This window comes from Lates calcarifer, linkage group LG18 (genome assembly GCF_001640805.2).
Source record: "Lates calcarifer isolate ASB-BC8 linkage group LG18, TLL_Latcal_v3, whole genome shotgun sequence".
NCBI classification, from domain to species: domain Eukaryota; kingdom Metazoa; phylum Chordata; class Actinopteri; family Centropomidae; genus Lates; species Lates calcarifer.
The window spans coordinates 5,786,212-5,800,920 of NC_066850.1; the positions used below are offsets into that span (position 1 = coordinate 5,786,212).

The following is a 14,709-nucleotide window of genomic DNA, read 5'->3' on the forward strand; positions in this document are numbered from 1 at the left end:
GGGTGCACAATTTTTACATCCATCAAATACCTGTGGAGATGCAGTATTTCACAGGATGGTCATGGAGATTTGAACTGACATGATGGATACAAACACATTCATCTAAACAAGTAAAACAAGCTCCAAGACAAAAAAAAAAAATAAACAAACATAAAATAGGATCCTTAATTTTAGGCACTGTGAACAAATATCAGTGTTAGTGAATTTCTCCATATTCCTATTTTGAATCACAAATGAAACAAACAACAATATGGCATCCCCTGATAAAACACTGCTGCTGCAAGCCATGACAGTATTTTTCCATCTTTATTTACTCAAATTCAAAAACTTGTCCGGGCTTACGACTCAGATAATATTAGGACAGCTAGGCCTAATGTTTTTATGACTGAATATTTGGATCTGAGACAGTAAAAACATTCATGTGAATCAGTGCTTATTTGCCAAACCCATTGTGGTCAACATTACAAACTAAAAGCTCGGTATCACAAAGTGTTTACAGTCACAGTCTGTTTCAACAAAAATGCAAGACATGAACATGATGGGTGGTGGAATAAAAGATGTGTTGCACTGCTTAATATGACAATGTTAGTGTGTGAATAACCAGCTGCACTGAATCTGTTCCTTATGTAGTATTTGAGTGTTAAAAATGAACATACAAAAACATATAAAGTGTGAAACATAGGAGCAAAAAAGTAACATTTACTTGCAATGGTAATTTTTCAACAAACGGGCTTAATTGATATTTGAAGGATGACCAATTCCATGTAAACTTTGCCTACAATTGCTGCTCAAGTAAACATGAATGCAATTCACATTAACAAAACAAAACAAAGCTGTCAAAGACAATTTGGTTTGGAAATGTTCTTGTGATGGCTATTCAGTGTGATTACACAGGAATCAAACATCAGAAACCACTTTGTGAACAGTGTGTGTTTGTTGTTTTTTTTCCTGGGTTGTGGTGTCTGGTGCAAAGCTGCCTGAAATTGTCCAAAAGGTGCATGTACATGTCGACCTTTTAACTGTTCAAGGTCTATACTGTACATATTCCCATCAATCAATCAGAGCACAATGCAAAACAGTGCATTTTTTTGGATTTCTCTTACCTTGTAAAATGTGTCCGTTTGAAGAAAGAAAAAAAAGAAACACAAAACAAAAAAGGGACTAAAGCCACTAACTAACAAAGCTAAAAACGTATAATCTAAAAATAGACAAATTCAATATGAAAAACATCTTTGCACTCCAAAATATACATTTAATATAAATGAGCCAAATATGTAGAGGAATTCACCAAATGCAGAGTGTACCTCAGTAAACATTTTTTATTACAACACCATCTAGTTTTTAATCAAAAGCAGAGACATTTACAAACATACTAACCATGAAAAGAATAAATGAGAATGAGAGGGAGAGGTGAGGGGAAAACATCAAACATGTACCCTATAAAAACTGATCTCTAAACTGAATGTACACAGTACAGCGAGCCAAGGAAAATAAAAAAACAAATAGGATGTAATGTTTGTGTCTTCTATTTGGGAGGGGTCGTGCGGGCCACTTTATTATTTCTTTGCAAAAAAGCATCACACATACTCATCTTCATGTCAAATAAAACATCATAAAAATAAAAGAGCTGTTTGGAAAGTTTCTTTTCTTTCATCTTTAGTTACCATGAGTATAGGTGTTTGGATAACATAGCCTTACACAGGTCTGGGTCCTCCATCCACTGCTCTTAGTCAGGCAGACAAGATGAACAGACAGAGAGAAGGATGGGTGGAGAAGGAGAGGAGAAGAGAGATGGAGGGGTGGAGGAGGGAGGAGGTGGCGGTTGTATTCCTGTCCGGTCATGCAGGGTGGGGAGGAGGAGGAGGTGGTGGTGGTGCACTGTAAGCGTTCCTCCTTTTCCTTCCATCCATCCTTGATCCGCGTTAGCTGAAAGGTGTCAAAACGAAGGGTGGTGTTTGGTTTCGAGGCAGCCCAACAGTGAACACTCCCATCCCCACCATTATACCTCTAGACTACACATATAAAGTGCACACCAGGGCTGGGCTCAATTCACCATCATTTTGAGTCACAAAGATGGAGTTTGTCCATGTCCACTTACTTCACGTTTTGTGTTTACAAGGGTGTGTGTGATCGGGACAATTTTAAGGACATAAAACTGAAGAGCTCAATCTCAAACTCCATATTGTGCATTAACATTGTTCCTCAGCTGACTGTGTATTGTCCCCAACCCTAGTACAGACACAGAGAAACATGTCATGCAAACTTGAAGAGAAATTATCCAGGAAGCAAAGGTGACATCTCTCAGCATGTACACAGCAATGCATCTAACAACACTGAATGCAATTCATCACTGTTACTGAATCGCAGATATTCGTTTCGTTCATACGGTACGGATGTGAAGTAAAAACTTGTATGTATTACATTCTCATGAAGACAGACAGTCAATGGGACCCATATATAAAACTCGTATCTTGGGACATTGTTGTTTGACATTGTTACAGAAATGTCTACAGTATTCAGTGAATTCCAAATTCAAGGACTTAACTGAGAGAAAAGCTATGCTGAACTGAAAAGTTCAACTAAGGACAGCTTAAGTAGGCATGCAGTTATAGAGTGTAGTGTGGCCTCACAGGGTCAATTCATTATCATATACATTAAATTTACCTGAGAAAAGGTCAAGTATTAGACACTGATTGAAAATAATTATAGAATCTACATGTCTCTACATTAGAATTTGTCAAGAGAGCTACAGTAACATCTACTGATCTGTCAAGTTGGTTTCATCTTTATCTTTCATCAATAACAGGAAACCGTGACCATGGTTAGAATTTAATTTTCTAATCAGTAGCAAAGGACTTGCTTCCTCCCTGTTACTTTTAGATGTTTTTTTTAAAGATACGTTCTTGAGCTTTTGATTGTGAAACCTTCTTGAAAACTAGTCAAAATGGATCCTACATTCAGATACTGGAATACCCTAATATTTTTACTTACAACCCCATGGAAATACTATGATCGAGACAAAAAACGAAAAGCTTTTTACCACTGAGAAAGTGTTTCCAACCTGAAATACCATCATTTTAACAAATAGTGCATGATTGGGTGTGATACTGGTTTAAGTAATATAGGAGAAAAACACAGCAAAGGGACAGCAGATCAAAACACAAAACTACAAAGGCACGCATCGGACTCAGACACAACAGGTTAATACTTTGCCAGTAATATGGCTGCCAAAGGCATCGCAGGACTTTTACATATAACAGAAAAAAATCATCTTGATGTCAATGTGATTTAGTATACCCCTCTATGGTCTTGTTAACGTAATGCCAGTGGTAACGAGAAAGGCAACCTTTTAATCATAATTATAAATGGCAGCCACAACGCTTCATTAGACTATCAATAAGGTTCCACTGCCTGGATTTAATTCCTGGTTCAAAGACTCAAATGTATATTGAAACTTTTGCTTTTTACATGGTGCATAGTTGCAGACAAAAACAGTTCAGCTGACAAAAACAGTTCAGCTGACAATGACAATATTTCACATAACACAGTAGTCAAATTAAATGGTATTCTTGTCACACAAGTATGTGTGACCAGAACATCCAGTACAAGTGGGAGTGGGCACTGGAATGATCAAATTACATCCAAATATCAGACTAAGAAATACTGTCATATCCATGAACATGCCATATTGTTCTTTTGTTCATGATAGAATATTAGAATTCATAGAAAACATAAGAAAATGTAGCAGTGTGTCAGCTAACACAGCATGGAAATGAAGCTGGTCAGAGCCAAACCAGGGTCAAGCAGGTTCATTTAACAGCCTTCATACTTACCAGTCTAAAATCCCCACTCTACAAATTATATTTGGACTTTGTAGCAGGCTTTTCACTGTGTGTATCACCTTTGTTTCCACTATCAATTCCACTCACCATAATAACATGGCTAATGTGTTGGCAATACTAGCATACTAGACATTAAATTATTACAATTGTCTTGTTCTATACCTTGACCTTAGGGCATCTCTCAGAGTCAGTTATATTAACCCTACAATCCATTTCCACCCTGTTGTTTGAATGGGCCTGAATGTTTATTTCTAACATGGACAGAAACACTGTTTGACCCCGGTTTGACATGAGCAAATACTATGTTTGTTTTTAAAGGACATTAGGGCTGTGATCCCCAGCACAAATACACCTACAATCATACTGAAGAGACAACAAAAAAATAATTTCAACCTGGTACAAACACTGCATTCCCTCATGGCAACATGAACAGATAGAACAGTGTTAAAGCATCTCTGTGGACACAACAAACAGCCATACTACTGTCAGGAATAAAAGCAATATGTTTGGTACTAACATGTTGTAAGAAATCAGACTAAATGCAAAGACAGATTTTGGAAATGTTCAACTGGAAAATGGACATATTTGGCCTTATTACATGAGTACTGCCCACTTCCTTAAGTCACTTCATTTAAACTGCAAAGGCACATTTTTGTCAAAATATGCTCAACAAATGCATTTTTGGTACTTATACATTACCAAATGTTATTAGCCCTTGTGCCCACTGGGGATCTCTTATCTATCAGAAATACAAAGATGAGACTGCAGTAGTTGCTCTTGCAATGCTGCTACTGAAACTATCATGCTCTTTTAAAACTTAAAAGTTTTTATGTTTAGCTGTTCCCCCTGAAAATGTACTAATACTATTCTGTAGGTCAAAGTAAACAAGAAAAAAATCTACTTTTAATTCAACAAAATAAGAAAAAGTAATTTTCATTAAGAGGTTCCCAGTGGACACAAGTTTAACTTCTCAGCAAAACCTTGTGTGGATAAAGGACAGCTGAGTGTAACAGAGGTCAGATCAACCCGGCTTGCACTGACAGCTAAAAAAGCACAACTCTACACTACATCAGATGACAGATTACTAAGTTACATTCTTTTGGGTTTCAGAGTTCAGCAGCTCCAGAAGCAAAACCACCCCAGTTAATATTTCTCAGAATGAGACAAACACTCATAAAACAAACTCATATGTAACTAATGTGTCTTAATGTGCAGAGCGTACTTCCTGCTCTGCAAGCACAACTAAATTAGGACACAAAGTGTTGAGAGTGAAAGAAGTTTCTGTCCAGAAACTCATTTAAAATCCTGAGAAATATTATTTGGGGTGATGCACAACTGTACAGAGATGCTGAAGGCCCTGTGTAGCCTATCAGACGCTGTTCTATAAGGACTGGTTTACACAACACCACAGACATCTTAGGGCTTTGGCAATAAAGGACATCACAACGACACAAAATAATTAAAACCCGATATTTCAACTGCAGTTCCAAAATTTTACAAAGATTATCATGTTGTTCAACATGCCAGTGACGCAATGGAAGAGAGCATCTTCCCCCATACTTTACAAAATGATTTGTGGAACCCTAACACCGAGAATCCATAAAAGCACCAGCAAGTCTCACACAATTTGCCTAAAAATATTCACCTCAAATAATTTGACAGCAACACATATTAGTTGTGTACAAGCTAGTGTCAAATTAATTCATCGACACCTGATCCATAACATAACTTAATATCCAAAAAGCCATCTATAACGCTAAGAGCCAATATACTCAGTGATACTTCATCTGTTGCCAACCTAGGATGATTAATCACTGAAAATCAACACCGCAGCCTAAATGGGAATCTTTTCAATGTACATACAAGAGTCACATAAAAACAAAATATTAAAATGTAAATTTCTATAATACATAACAATTAGCATATAATCATGAATTTGCTGCATTGACATTAAAACTTGTTTTCATTTAGTTTTCATTTATTGCATACCCTCAATATCAGTTACAAGTTCTCACTGTTAAAATTATAATTGTCTTCCAATTTAACTGAAACAGGCAACTCAACTGAAAGATGTAATTATGGCCTAGTGACAGGCACAAAAACCTGGGACTTGGAAACACTGATTTTCTGACCCTAGCTTCAGATTTCTCAACTTGTTCCATGTTCACATGTAAGTTTACTCTTGCTAATAATATAGCTGTAAGATACTGAAGTGAATTATTCATGGTTCCTTAATGTAGAGTAATTCTGATAATAAACAAATTACAAACCATTTAAATTCAAAGCCACCGATCAATCCATCAGAATATCAAAGTTCTCTATCTTCTTTGATCTTTGTCTCAATAACTGATTTACGTGATATTATGTGTACTAATGGCATCAACATTTGGGCATCTATGTTATCATAACATGATTTCAAAAGGACAGAGGCATGGATATTTTTTTCATTTTTTCATTTCACCTCAACATCTTAAATTGAGGTACAATGGTGCCAAACACTAGGCTACAAAACATTCAATTTGACAGAAGGAAAATGCCAGGGAGTATTACTGTCATGCAAATATGACACAATCACATGATCAAAATTTGACAATAATATAGATTCATCTTTTAAAGTAAAAAATTAATACGTATACAACATTACTATGAATGGAACATTTACAAATGCAGACTGATTTTTTTTGTTCTTCTAAAAATACAATTAAATCTGTACAGATCATACAAATCACTAAATCTGTATCAAGTATGGTAAAAAATGATTGGGAATACCGACATCTGAAACTGGCCAACACCAACAAACCTACTCAGCAGTCACAAAACACTTCAATAAGCTGTGAACTCGCATTTGATAAAATGCCAAAGTACTGACTCTTGATATTGATAAAAACTTTTGATCCACTGGCCAAAGCTGCTGGTAAAACTCAAATTCAGATTGTTTCCACTTTGAGCCAATCGTATTTACACTTGCAGAGATGAGTGTATTTGTACTGACAAATGCGCAGTATGTAACACCGTCAGGCTAGTACTCCTTTATGGCTTCTCTAAGGAACACGCTTTCTCCAGGAGAATTTATTTTGAGATTTCTTTAGTGTAATACACAAAGTGGCTGATGAATTTTGTTATTTACCAGGCTCAGTGGCCTGTGGACCAAAAAGTAACAATTCATCCACAATGTCAATTTCAACCAACTGCCAGTGTATTTTCTGTTTTTGAGGCAACCACAGCACAGATACAACTCTTACAAACCTTGAGAAAAGTGAATACAATATGTGTGTATTACACACATTTTTGTAATTATAAATACACAGTAACACGTGTGGTCTTCAAATATGAAACCTGAATGAGAATACTTACCTTACACCTACCTGTAACCAGTTTCATTACAAGTCTTTCTCTTGCTTACCATGTCTCTCTTAGTCTTTCTCAAAAATCAACACTAACAGTCATTCTAGACCGTAATGTGTGGTGATTAGGACAAAGAAAACATTTAATTTGATTTGCTGTTTTGGGCAATAATACAATACACACTCTGGATCAAATTTTGACATGGTGTCTATTTTGGATTATTTTTATGAATCCAGAAGAGAGGAGGTGAGCAAAAGAGAGACTTTTAAAAAGTGAACACTGGTGTTTTCTTCTCTCATCATGTAGTTTTAGCCTTAATTAGCCAGACTCAGAGCAGGCCCAGGACAAATGCAGAGATAACAAAGACAAGAACAGGGCTTCACACAGAAGAAAATAACAAATGTTGTACCCACCTCCCTGCTTGTCTAGCGATGTCGGTACTCCCTCTCCCTCTCTCTTTCCCGGTCTCTGTCCCGGTCCCTCTCGCGATGGCGGTCCCGCTCCCGGCTGCGTTCTCGGTAGTAGTCCTCATGCCTGTCGCGACTGCGGGACTTGTGGCGTCGGCTCTTTTCTCTGGAGCGGCTGTGGTCGCGTTCTCTGGAGCGCTCTCGCCTGGCAGAGACAAATGAGCATCATTAGACTGTGTACAGGGGTTTTCAAGGTTTTCAATGGCCAAATCCCATCTGAAAAAACTAATTTAGGCTACAGTCTGCACCACGGAAAACAGAGGTTACAAAATAGCAGTAGGCACAACCATATCAATTGGGAGGCAATGTAGCTTCAAATCTGTCTGACTTTTTCCCTTTGTGCTGGATCCAAAACATTCCCAAAATGCTCTATCTGACAAGTCAGTCTGCATAACTTTTAGTTTAGCTTATAAACAACTTCAATGTTAAATTGAATGGGACATTTAATGGCATAAAATGAAATTCTTACCTTGAGGCAGAGCCATAGCTTTTAGACTCAATGCCGTGAAGACAGTCCTGCAGGGAACTGATGAGGACCTTACAGCGGTCATCTGCTGACACTTTGGACTGCTTAATCAGACTGATGGCAGTCACCAAGGTCTCTATAGCACTGCCATAATCAGCTAAAGACAGGACACAAGGTTGCATTAAACTTTGATCCGTCAGCTTCTAATTTTCCAGTTGCTGATGACATATTAACACTCACAAGGAGGTAGTTGCATTGCATGTATGTTACTGTGAGTTACCTGCACTTGCGTCTGACACCGCCCTAGATATGGCGCTGGAGGAGATGGCTCTATTTCTGTTCATGATTTCCTCGAACTCCGCCTCGCTCAAGGGGGTCCGTGACGCCTCCATCTCCCTACAGAGACACATGTAATTGTAAACGTTTCAGACTTAAAACACAGATGATCATCTTACGACATTCAGTCCATAACTCTCACACTACTATAGATAACATAATGCCAAGAAAACATGATATAAACTCCTGTATTAATTTTTTGTTCCACCTTCACCACCCATTCTTACCGGCCTCCAGGACCATAGTCTCCTCTCTCATATGGTGGCGGGCGTCCGTATGGGTCGTTTGGTCCTGGGGGTCCTCGGCTGTCATTGGGGGGCATGCTGTTGTTTCCAGGTGGAGGGAAGAAGGCGGGGTTGACATGGGGGGCTGGAGGCGGTCCACCTGGCGGGGGACCTGGCATGTGTGGAGGTGGAGCCAAAGCCATGGGGGGTCCGATGGGACCTGGGGGCCGAGGAGGGAAGGGTCCTGGGGGTGGTGGGCCTTGTTGAGGGGGTGGGGGACCAGGGGGAGGGCCGTATCCTGGAGGAGGGGGGCCTGGGGGCAAGGGTCCCATTGGCGGCTGGCCAAATTGACCAGGGAAGAGAACAGGGGGAGGGGGTCTGTCGCCACGATTTGGAGGACCAGCGAGGGGAGGGGGAAGGCCCTGTCCAGGAGGTGGAGGTCCTGGAGGGCCAGGGGGACCAGGGGGACCAGGAGGGGGGCGTGGGGGACCCTGCATCCCACCTAAAAAAAACAAAAAAAACACAAGGTACAAAACAGAAGGTCATTAAACATACTTTCTTTCTTTTGTTAATGTTATAGCAGGTGGAGCCCTCCCAAACCTTTTTTAGATATGATAAGAAAGTAAGTGTTTGGGTTTAAGTTACTAAGACTTCTTCTTGAAAGTGTAATTGGCTGGTTTAAAATAAAAGACACATATTGGCCCAGCCACGTCTTTAGTTTCCCTCATGTACATATGTACAGCTGTAGGTAGTGACTGGGGCAGTTCAAAGCAGGGACAATGACACAGACGGATAAGGAAGAGCAAGCCATAGCTACAGAAAACAACAAATGAAAACAGGCCACAAAATAATGTTGAAAAATCAGAAGGCAACAGAACAGATGAGGATATACACTAATAGCAAATTGTTTCAAGCAGACCTTTTTTGCATTTAATGCTGGTTTCTTTTTCCTGAGTACTTCATGGAGCGGGGTATACTGCCACTTTAAGAATGTCAGGCTCATGTATATTTAAGATACCGTGCTGCAGTTAGCAAACAGATTATTCCATACCAGGACCACTTATGAGATGCTATGTAGGGCTTAACTGGGATTACACAGCTTTGTCACATTTTGTTTTAAATCTCTGATGCAACTGCAAGAAGGAATTTGACAAAAAGTATTTTCTTGATACCGAGCTGAAGACACATCGAGAGGATTGAGGAGCAAAAAAGGTACAGAGATGCCCATGTATTATGAGAAGATTTACTACAAGTTGGAGAAAAAGTCTGATTTGCCCATGGCAGTGTGAATATCACAGAGTATATCAATGATGGTAAAAACCTGTTCTGTGTTTCTGCCTCTTCTGTCATACAGGTTAATTTTTAACCCATTTGTTTGCGAGCTTTTGACCTCAAAAGAACAGAGCACATCTCTAAATGATGTGCTTAGTGTGAACTCATCAAAATATTTACTCAGGCCTCACGTGAGGAGGCCAACAGTATTTGATAGTAACTGTCTATTAAGGGATTTTGGTTTGTTGGTAAATTCAGCTGTTTTTTGGGACAATCAACCTGACGGTTTCAATGGCACAACTTCTACTGATAAACTGCTATGTATTAGGATAAAAAGGCGATCGATCAAATCAATCGAGGTGTGTCACCTCTGCCACGCCAGCTCCCGTTCCTGCCCCCCGGCGGGAAGGGACTGAAACTCATATCCATCAGAGGGCCATCTTGGTGCCTAATCAGATCTGGTCTCATCCCCGAGCCTAATGGGGAAGAAAGCAAACCAATCACAACTCTTCCCTTAATAAACTTCTGTCTACCAACTGGAGGCCTTTCACAGCCCAGCAGCACGGGCCACTAGCCACTAAGCGAAACAAGAGATGTGAAAGAGGTGGGATGGAGGGCAAAGACGCAAAAATGGGAAAAAGAACAAGCTGGCAACTCCATTCTTTCCTGCTAGAAGTGTAATGCAGCCAGTCCAGGATTTGTAAGAAGTTGAAGGCTGGTAGCTTGCCAAATAAAGCTTTGAGCAAACTGCTTGTCAAGGAATGGTGCTGGAAATTATCAGTGAGCAGAAAAGTGCAGCCGGGGACGGGTTATTTGTTCAACGGGAAGTGAAGAGGGACAAAAACGAACAAACCAGATGGGGAGGGAAACATGCAAAGACGTAGCCCCGCCAGGGAGACATTTAAAGGGAAATCCTTGACTAGAAACACGCGCTACAACAGACGAGCCTTGGTTCCATGCGGGTGTGAGCAGCAGCAAAGCTTGGACTGTGCTAACAGAGCAGCACTGCCAGAATTTTTATCAATCTTGTGTGATGTTTTCAAAGCAATTGTCACACTATGATAATTATTTCAATATGGTATCACCACATGAATGACAAAAGCCTGAAAACAAAAACATAAAATTCTAAATATGGAGGGAACTTTTAACAATACCAGGTCTAAATTAGAAATGCACTGACCCATAAACCTCACAGCATGACCACCACCAATGGTGAGTCCCAATCCATACACATCATAGATTACACATGTTGTAATGACCTAATAGTGTGACTCCTGATGTGTATGTCTTCTCAAAGCACCCAACCATGAATTTGCTTCCACTCCTGACACTGGAAAACAATTTATCTATCTAAAAACAGAAAAGGAATTTAGACGATTTTCCAAAATCTGGTAGAGACGAGATCAGGACGTCTTTTCTGCCAGGAACTCACCTTGTTCAGTACAGCAGGGCCAATCTAACTTCAACAAGATACGGTTTCCTACACTTGTATCAGTTCAAGAATAATTGTTGAAACATCCAAGTTAAATTAGGAGGAAGCTAGCGATTTGCATTAAGTGTCAGTGGCTGAATTGACATGCCATTGATCTCCTAATTGTGCAGTACCTCCTACACAAATGGTTTAAGTAAAAACTAAACTGTTTGATAGTCATTACATACGAATTTGAGCTTCAAATTAGATGTGCTATTAAATTAACTGTCAGTTATTTAAGCACTAAATCTGTTCTTTTTAAATATTAACTTCCAACTGACTGAACAAAGATGGGCACTGCTCCCACCTGAAAAATAACACCTGCTACCAAACTAACCAGGGAAGTGTGGTGGTGGTCCTCCAGGCCCAACAGGACCAGGAAAGCGGTCTCCTCCAGGGCCGGGTGGTCCAGGGAACCTGCCTCTGCCTCGACCTCCCATGGGGAAACCTCCACGGGGGCCTGCACCAGGGGGACCAGCTTTACCTTCCCCAGACATCTGACCTGACTGAGTACCTGTGAAATGATAAGACAACACTCACTTTTCTATTTCTTATATAATAAATAATAATCAGGTGTTTTGTCCAAAATTAAGTGACTGAGTCAGTAGCTGAAACACTACACACAAGTATGACTGACTGTTCATGAAGTCCATATATTTGAATATCATTTGCCTCGCTGCAGTGTAAGAGCATTTTTAGTAGACTATCTGGCATGTCACAACATGTGCCACTTACTCTTACATGACTACTTTCAACCAGCATTGTCTTTCAGTTAGTGCTCGCTGAGTGCATCTTAAACTATGCAGATGTGCACACTTGTCCCACTTACTTTTGCGTGACTGCATCTCAAACTGGCTGAGGGACTGTTTGTTGCATGGCGTGACGATGGGATTCTGACCGTGGAGCTCCCTCTTTGATAGGAGCTCCATTAACTTCCTGGATGATGCCTCTGAGCCCACACACACCAGGGCAAACCTGGGACACACATACAGAGGACATACACAGTCAGATTATACTATTTAGGCAGTGTTTCCACATTGACTATTTAGATATAGGCCCTAAAAGTTCATTTTTCCTAGGATAGCTGAAGACAAAAATAAATCATGTATACTAACATCATGCAATTTTCCATCAGTACCCAGTGTAACAACATTGACAAGATATGCATAAAAATGCATCCCCAAGGCCTCACCCTTTTGATTGGCCGTTTGCTCTGTTTTCAAAGAACTTGATCTCCAGCACATCTGTGATGCCTATCGACCGGATGGCTTCTGTCAGGTCCTCATCTGTTGTCCACTGTATAAGGAAAGACAATGTTATTAGTATATGTATAGTGACTTTCTTAATTTGATAATTATGTAATGTTTTACTTCTCTGATACCCACCCATGTGAGATTTCCTATGTATAGGGCTATCCTTTTTCCTGTGTAGGTGTACACCACATTGGGTGGGGCACTCTTCCCTCCCTCTGTGCCACCTGGTGCAGGCAGTGTGTCCAGGTAATCGCGGTCTTCTGGAGCATCACCATTATTCGCTGACGGGGATATTACATCATCATACAGGTCGATCTGCTCGTGAACTGGATAGTCAGCTTCCTGTTAAACATCAAAAATAAGAGTTTGGCCAAATTCTTAAGACATGTCATGAGCACTTTGACAACACTGATTATACCATCTCATCTGTAAGTGCAGACGTGAGGGAAGTGTGTAGAATCACACAGTAATGTTTTGATTACTGAGTGCATCAAACATGGTGGTATATTTTATTTATTTTAGCGGCATCTAACAGGACAGGGATTCCTATTTCTCTCAAGAACGAGTGGGTGTTTGCATATATGTAAGCAGTTACTCACAAAAAGGCTGACGAATACCTTCCCTTTAAAATTGCAGCATGCAATTAGCTGTTAGTACCTCACCAATGCATCTTTAGATTTTTTTAGCTTAAGAATGAAACCACAAGTAGAGCGACTTCCTTAACAGCAGCATCTGAACAGTAGGCACAATAAGTGGACAACAACAACAGCTCTAGAGTTATTGCGTTGAGGTGTTGGTGTAGGATAACCTACAAACAAACAAGAAATAATTTGCATCCCAGATTAGGCTGGTGTGGCCTCCTCCGGTTGTACAGTAGAGGGGCGTGTGAAGAAGAAGAAAACAACTATCGAGCAGATACTTCAATGCTACACGAAGCTAACAGTCAGACGCTAACAACCCATACATTTATTAATTGCAAATCTAACTTATACACTTCCTGTTTCATATCGAACCATTTACCAACCTTTCAACTATGTTTATTTCGACATAAAACTTGCTTATACGAACTGCTAACACTGAGAACTTAAATAGCATCAAGTGGCTAACGCTTAGCTAGCTAACGTGACTCTGTTTGTTTCTAGCCCGCCTTGGGCGGCCATGCCGAGGCCTGGAACTGAACAATGAAAGCGGTTGCTTTGCTCTTGCACCCAAAGGGATAAACCATCTTTGCATATTGCATAACGATGAGTAAATGCAGCATGCGCCATATTAAATGCCAACAACACCACAACTGCTACATTTCGAGTCGATAATGCTAGCTGAGGCTGCAGGTTTGCAGCATGGTGAGCGGGGGCCTGAATGCCAGAGAAGCTCGTCTGACCGGCAGAGCACGCCATTCTCTGATCAGAATAACGAGAAAATATTGCACAAATATACAGAAAATGGCACCACTAGTCGAAATGTGTTGAATGTGAATGTAATACCTGGTTGAATTCCTCCTCTACGTCGGCGTAGATGTCGATGTGATCCACACCGTCCGCCATTTTCCTCTGACCCGTCGCTCTCTCCGCCCGGCGGTGCAAAGCAACAGGGAGCCACAAACAATGAGACCAAGAGGGACAACAAGCGCCGCCTGCTGGTCATCTTTACTCATTACAAACACTTTCAACTGTTCAAAAAAATGTCTCTACACTGACAAAAAGCAATGGTATTTGAAAAAAGTAATTTATTCCGCTCGTTATGACATGGGAAAAAAAAGAAAAGTTCGATGCATGACCTAAACCATATGGATAAGAAATGTTTTAACTTAGGCTAAACCATGTAGAGAGTGAAAAAAAAGAATTTTGACAGAAATGGGCTTCCATAGTATAATGTATACTATTCATATAAGTCTGTATTGTTAGATGGATGAAACTATATTAAAGATTAAAAAAAAAAAATGAAGTCCATGAAGTATTCAAAATTCAGTCAAACACCCGTCATGCTAGTTTTTCTCTACATCATCCTCAGCATTTTTTTGCATATACAGTCTG

The 14,709-nt window shown here is 40.0% G+C and overlaps 1 protein-coding gene across 2 annotated transcripts; it reads right to left on the reverse strand.

Moving 5' to 3' along the window:
- Positions 1–287: 287 nt before the first annotated feature.
- Positions 288–14,301, reverse strand: cpsf6 (cleavage and polyadenylation specific factor 6). Of its 2 annotated transcripts, XM_018693609.2 has the most exons (11): positions 14,161–14,301; positions 12,809–13,018; positions 12,616–12,719; positions 12,253–12,398; positions 11,761–11,937; positions 10,321–10,428; positions 8,684–9,182; positions 8,401–8,516; positions 8,124–8,277; positions 7,601–7,799; positions 288–1,926 (listed from the first exon to the last, which is right to left on the reverse strand). In XM_018693609.2, the coding sequence occupies exons 1-10, from the start codon at positions 14,218–14,220 to the stop codon at positions 7,613–7,615; spliced, it is 1,761 nt and encodes a 586-aa protein (XP_018549125.1). In that variant the 5' UTR covers positions 14,221–14,301; the 3' UTR covers positions 288–1,926; positions 7,601–7,612. The 2 variants fall into 2 exon arrangements, with proteins under 2 accessions (XP_018549125.1, XP_018549126.1); XM_018693610.2 differs by lacking the exon at positions 10,321–10,428.
- Between the last annotated feature and the right edge of the window lie 408 nt (positions 14,302–14,709).

Coding starts and splice junctions, on each gene's coding strand:
- cpsf6 (XM_018693609.2), bottom strand. CDS start 14,220: ATGGCGGACGGTGTGGATCACATCGACATCTACGCCGACGTAGAGGAG. Junction 9,183..10,320: donor CGGGAGCTGGCGTGGCAGAG/GTGACACACCTC, acceptor TGTTTTTTTTAG/GTGGGATGCAGGGTCCCCCA. Junction 8,278..8,400: donor GGTGTCAGACGCAAGTGCAG/GTAACTCACAGT, acceptor TCCTGTCTTTAG/CTGATTATGGCAGTGCTATA.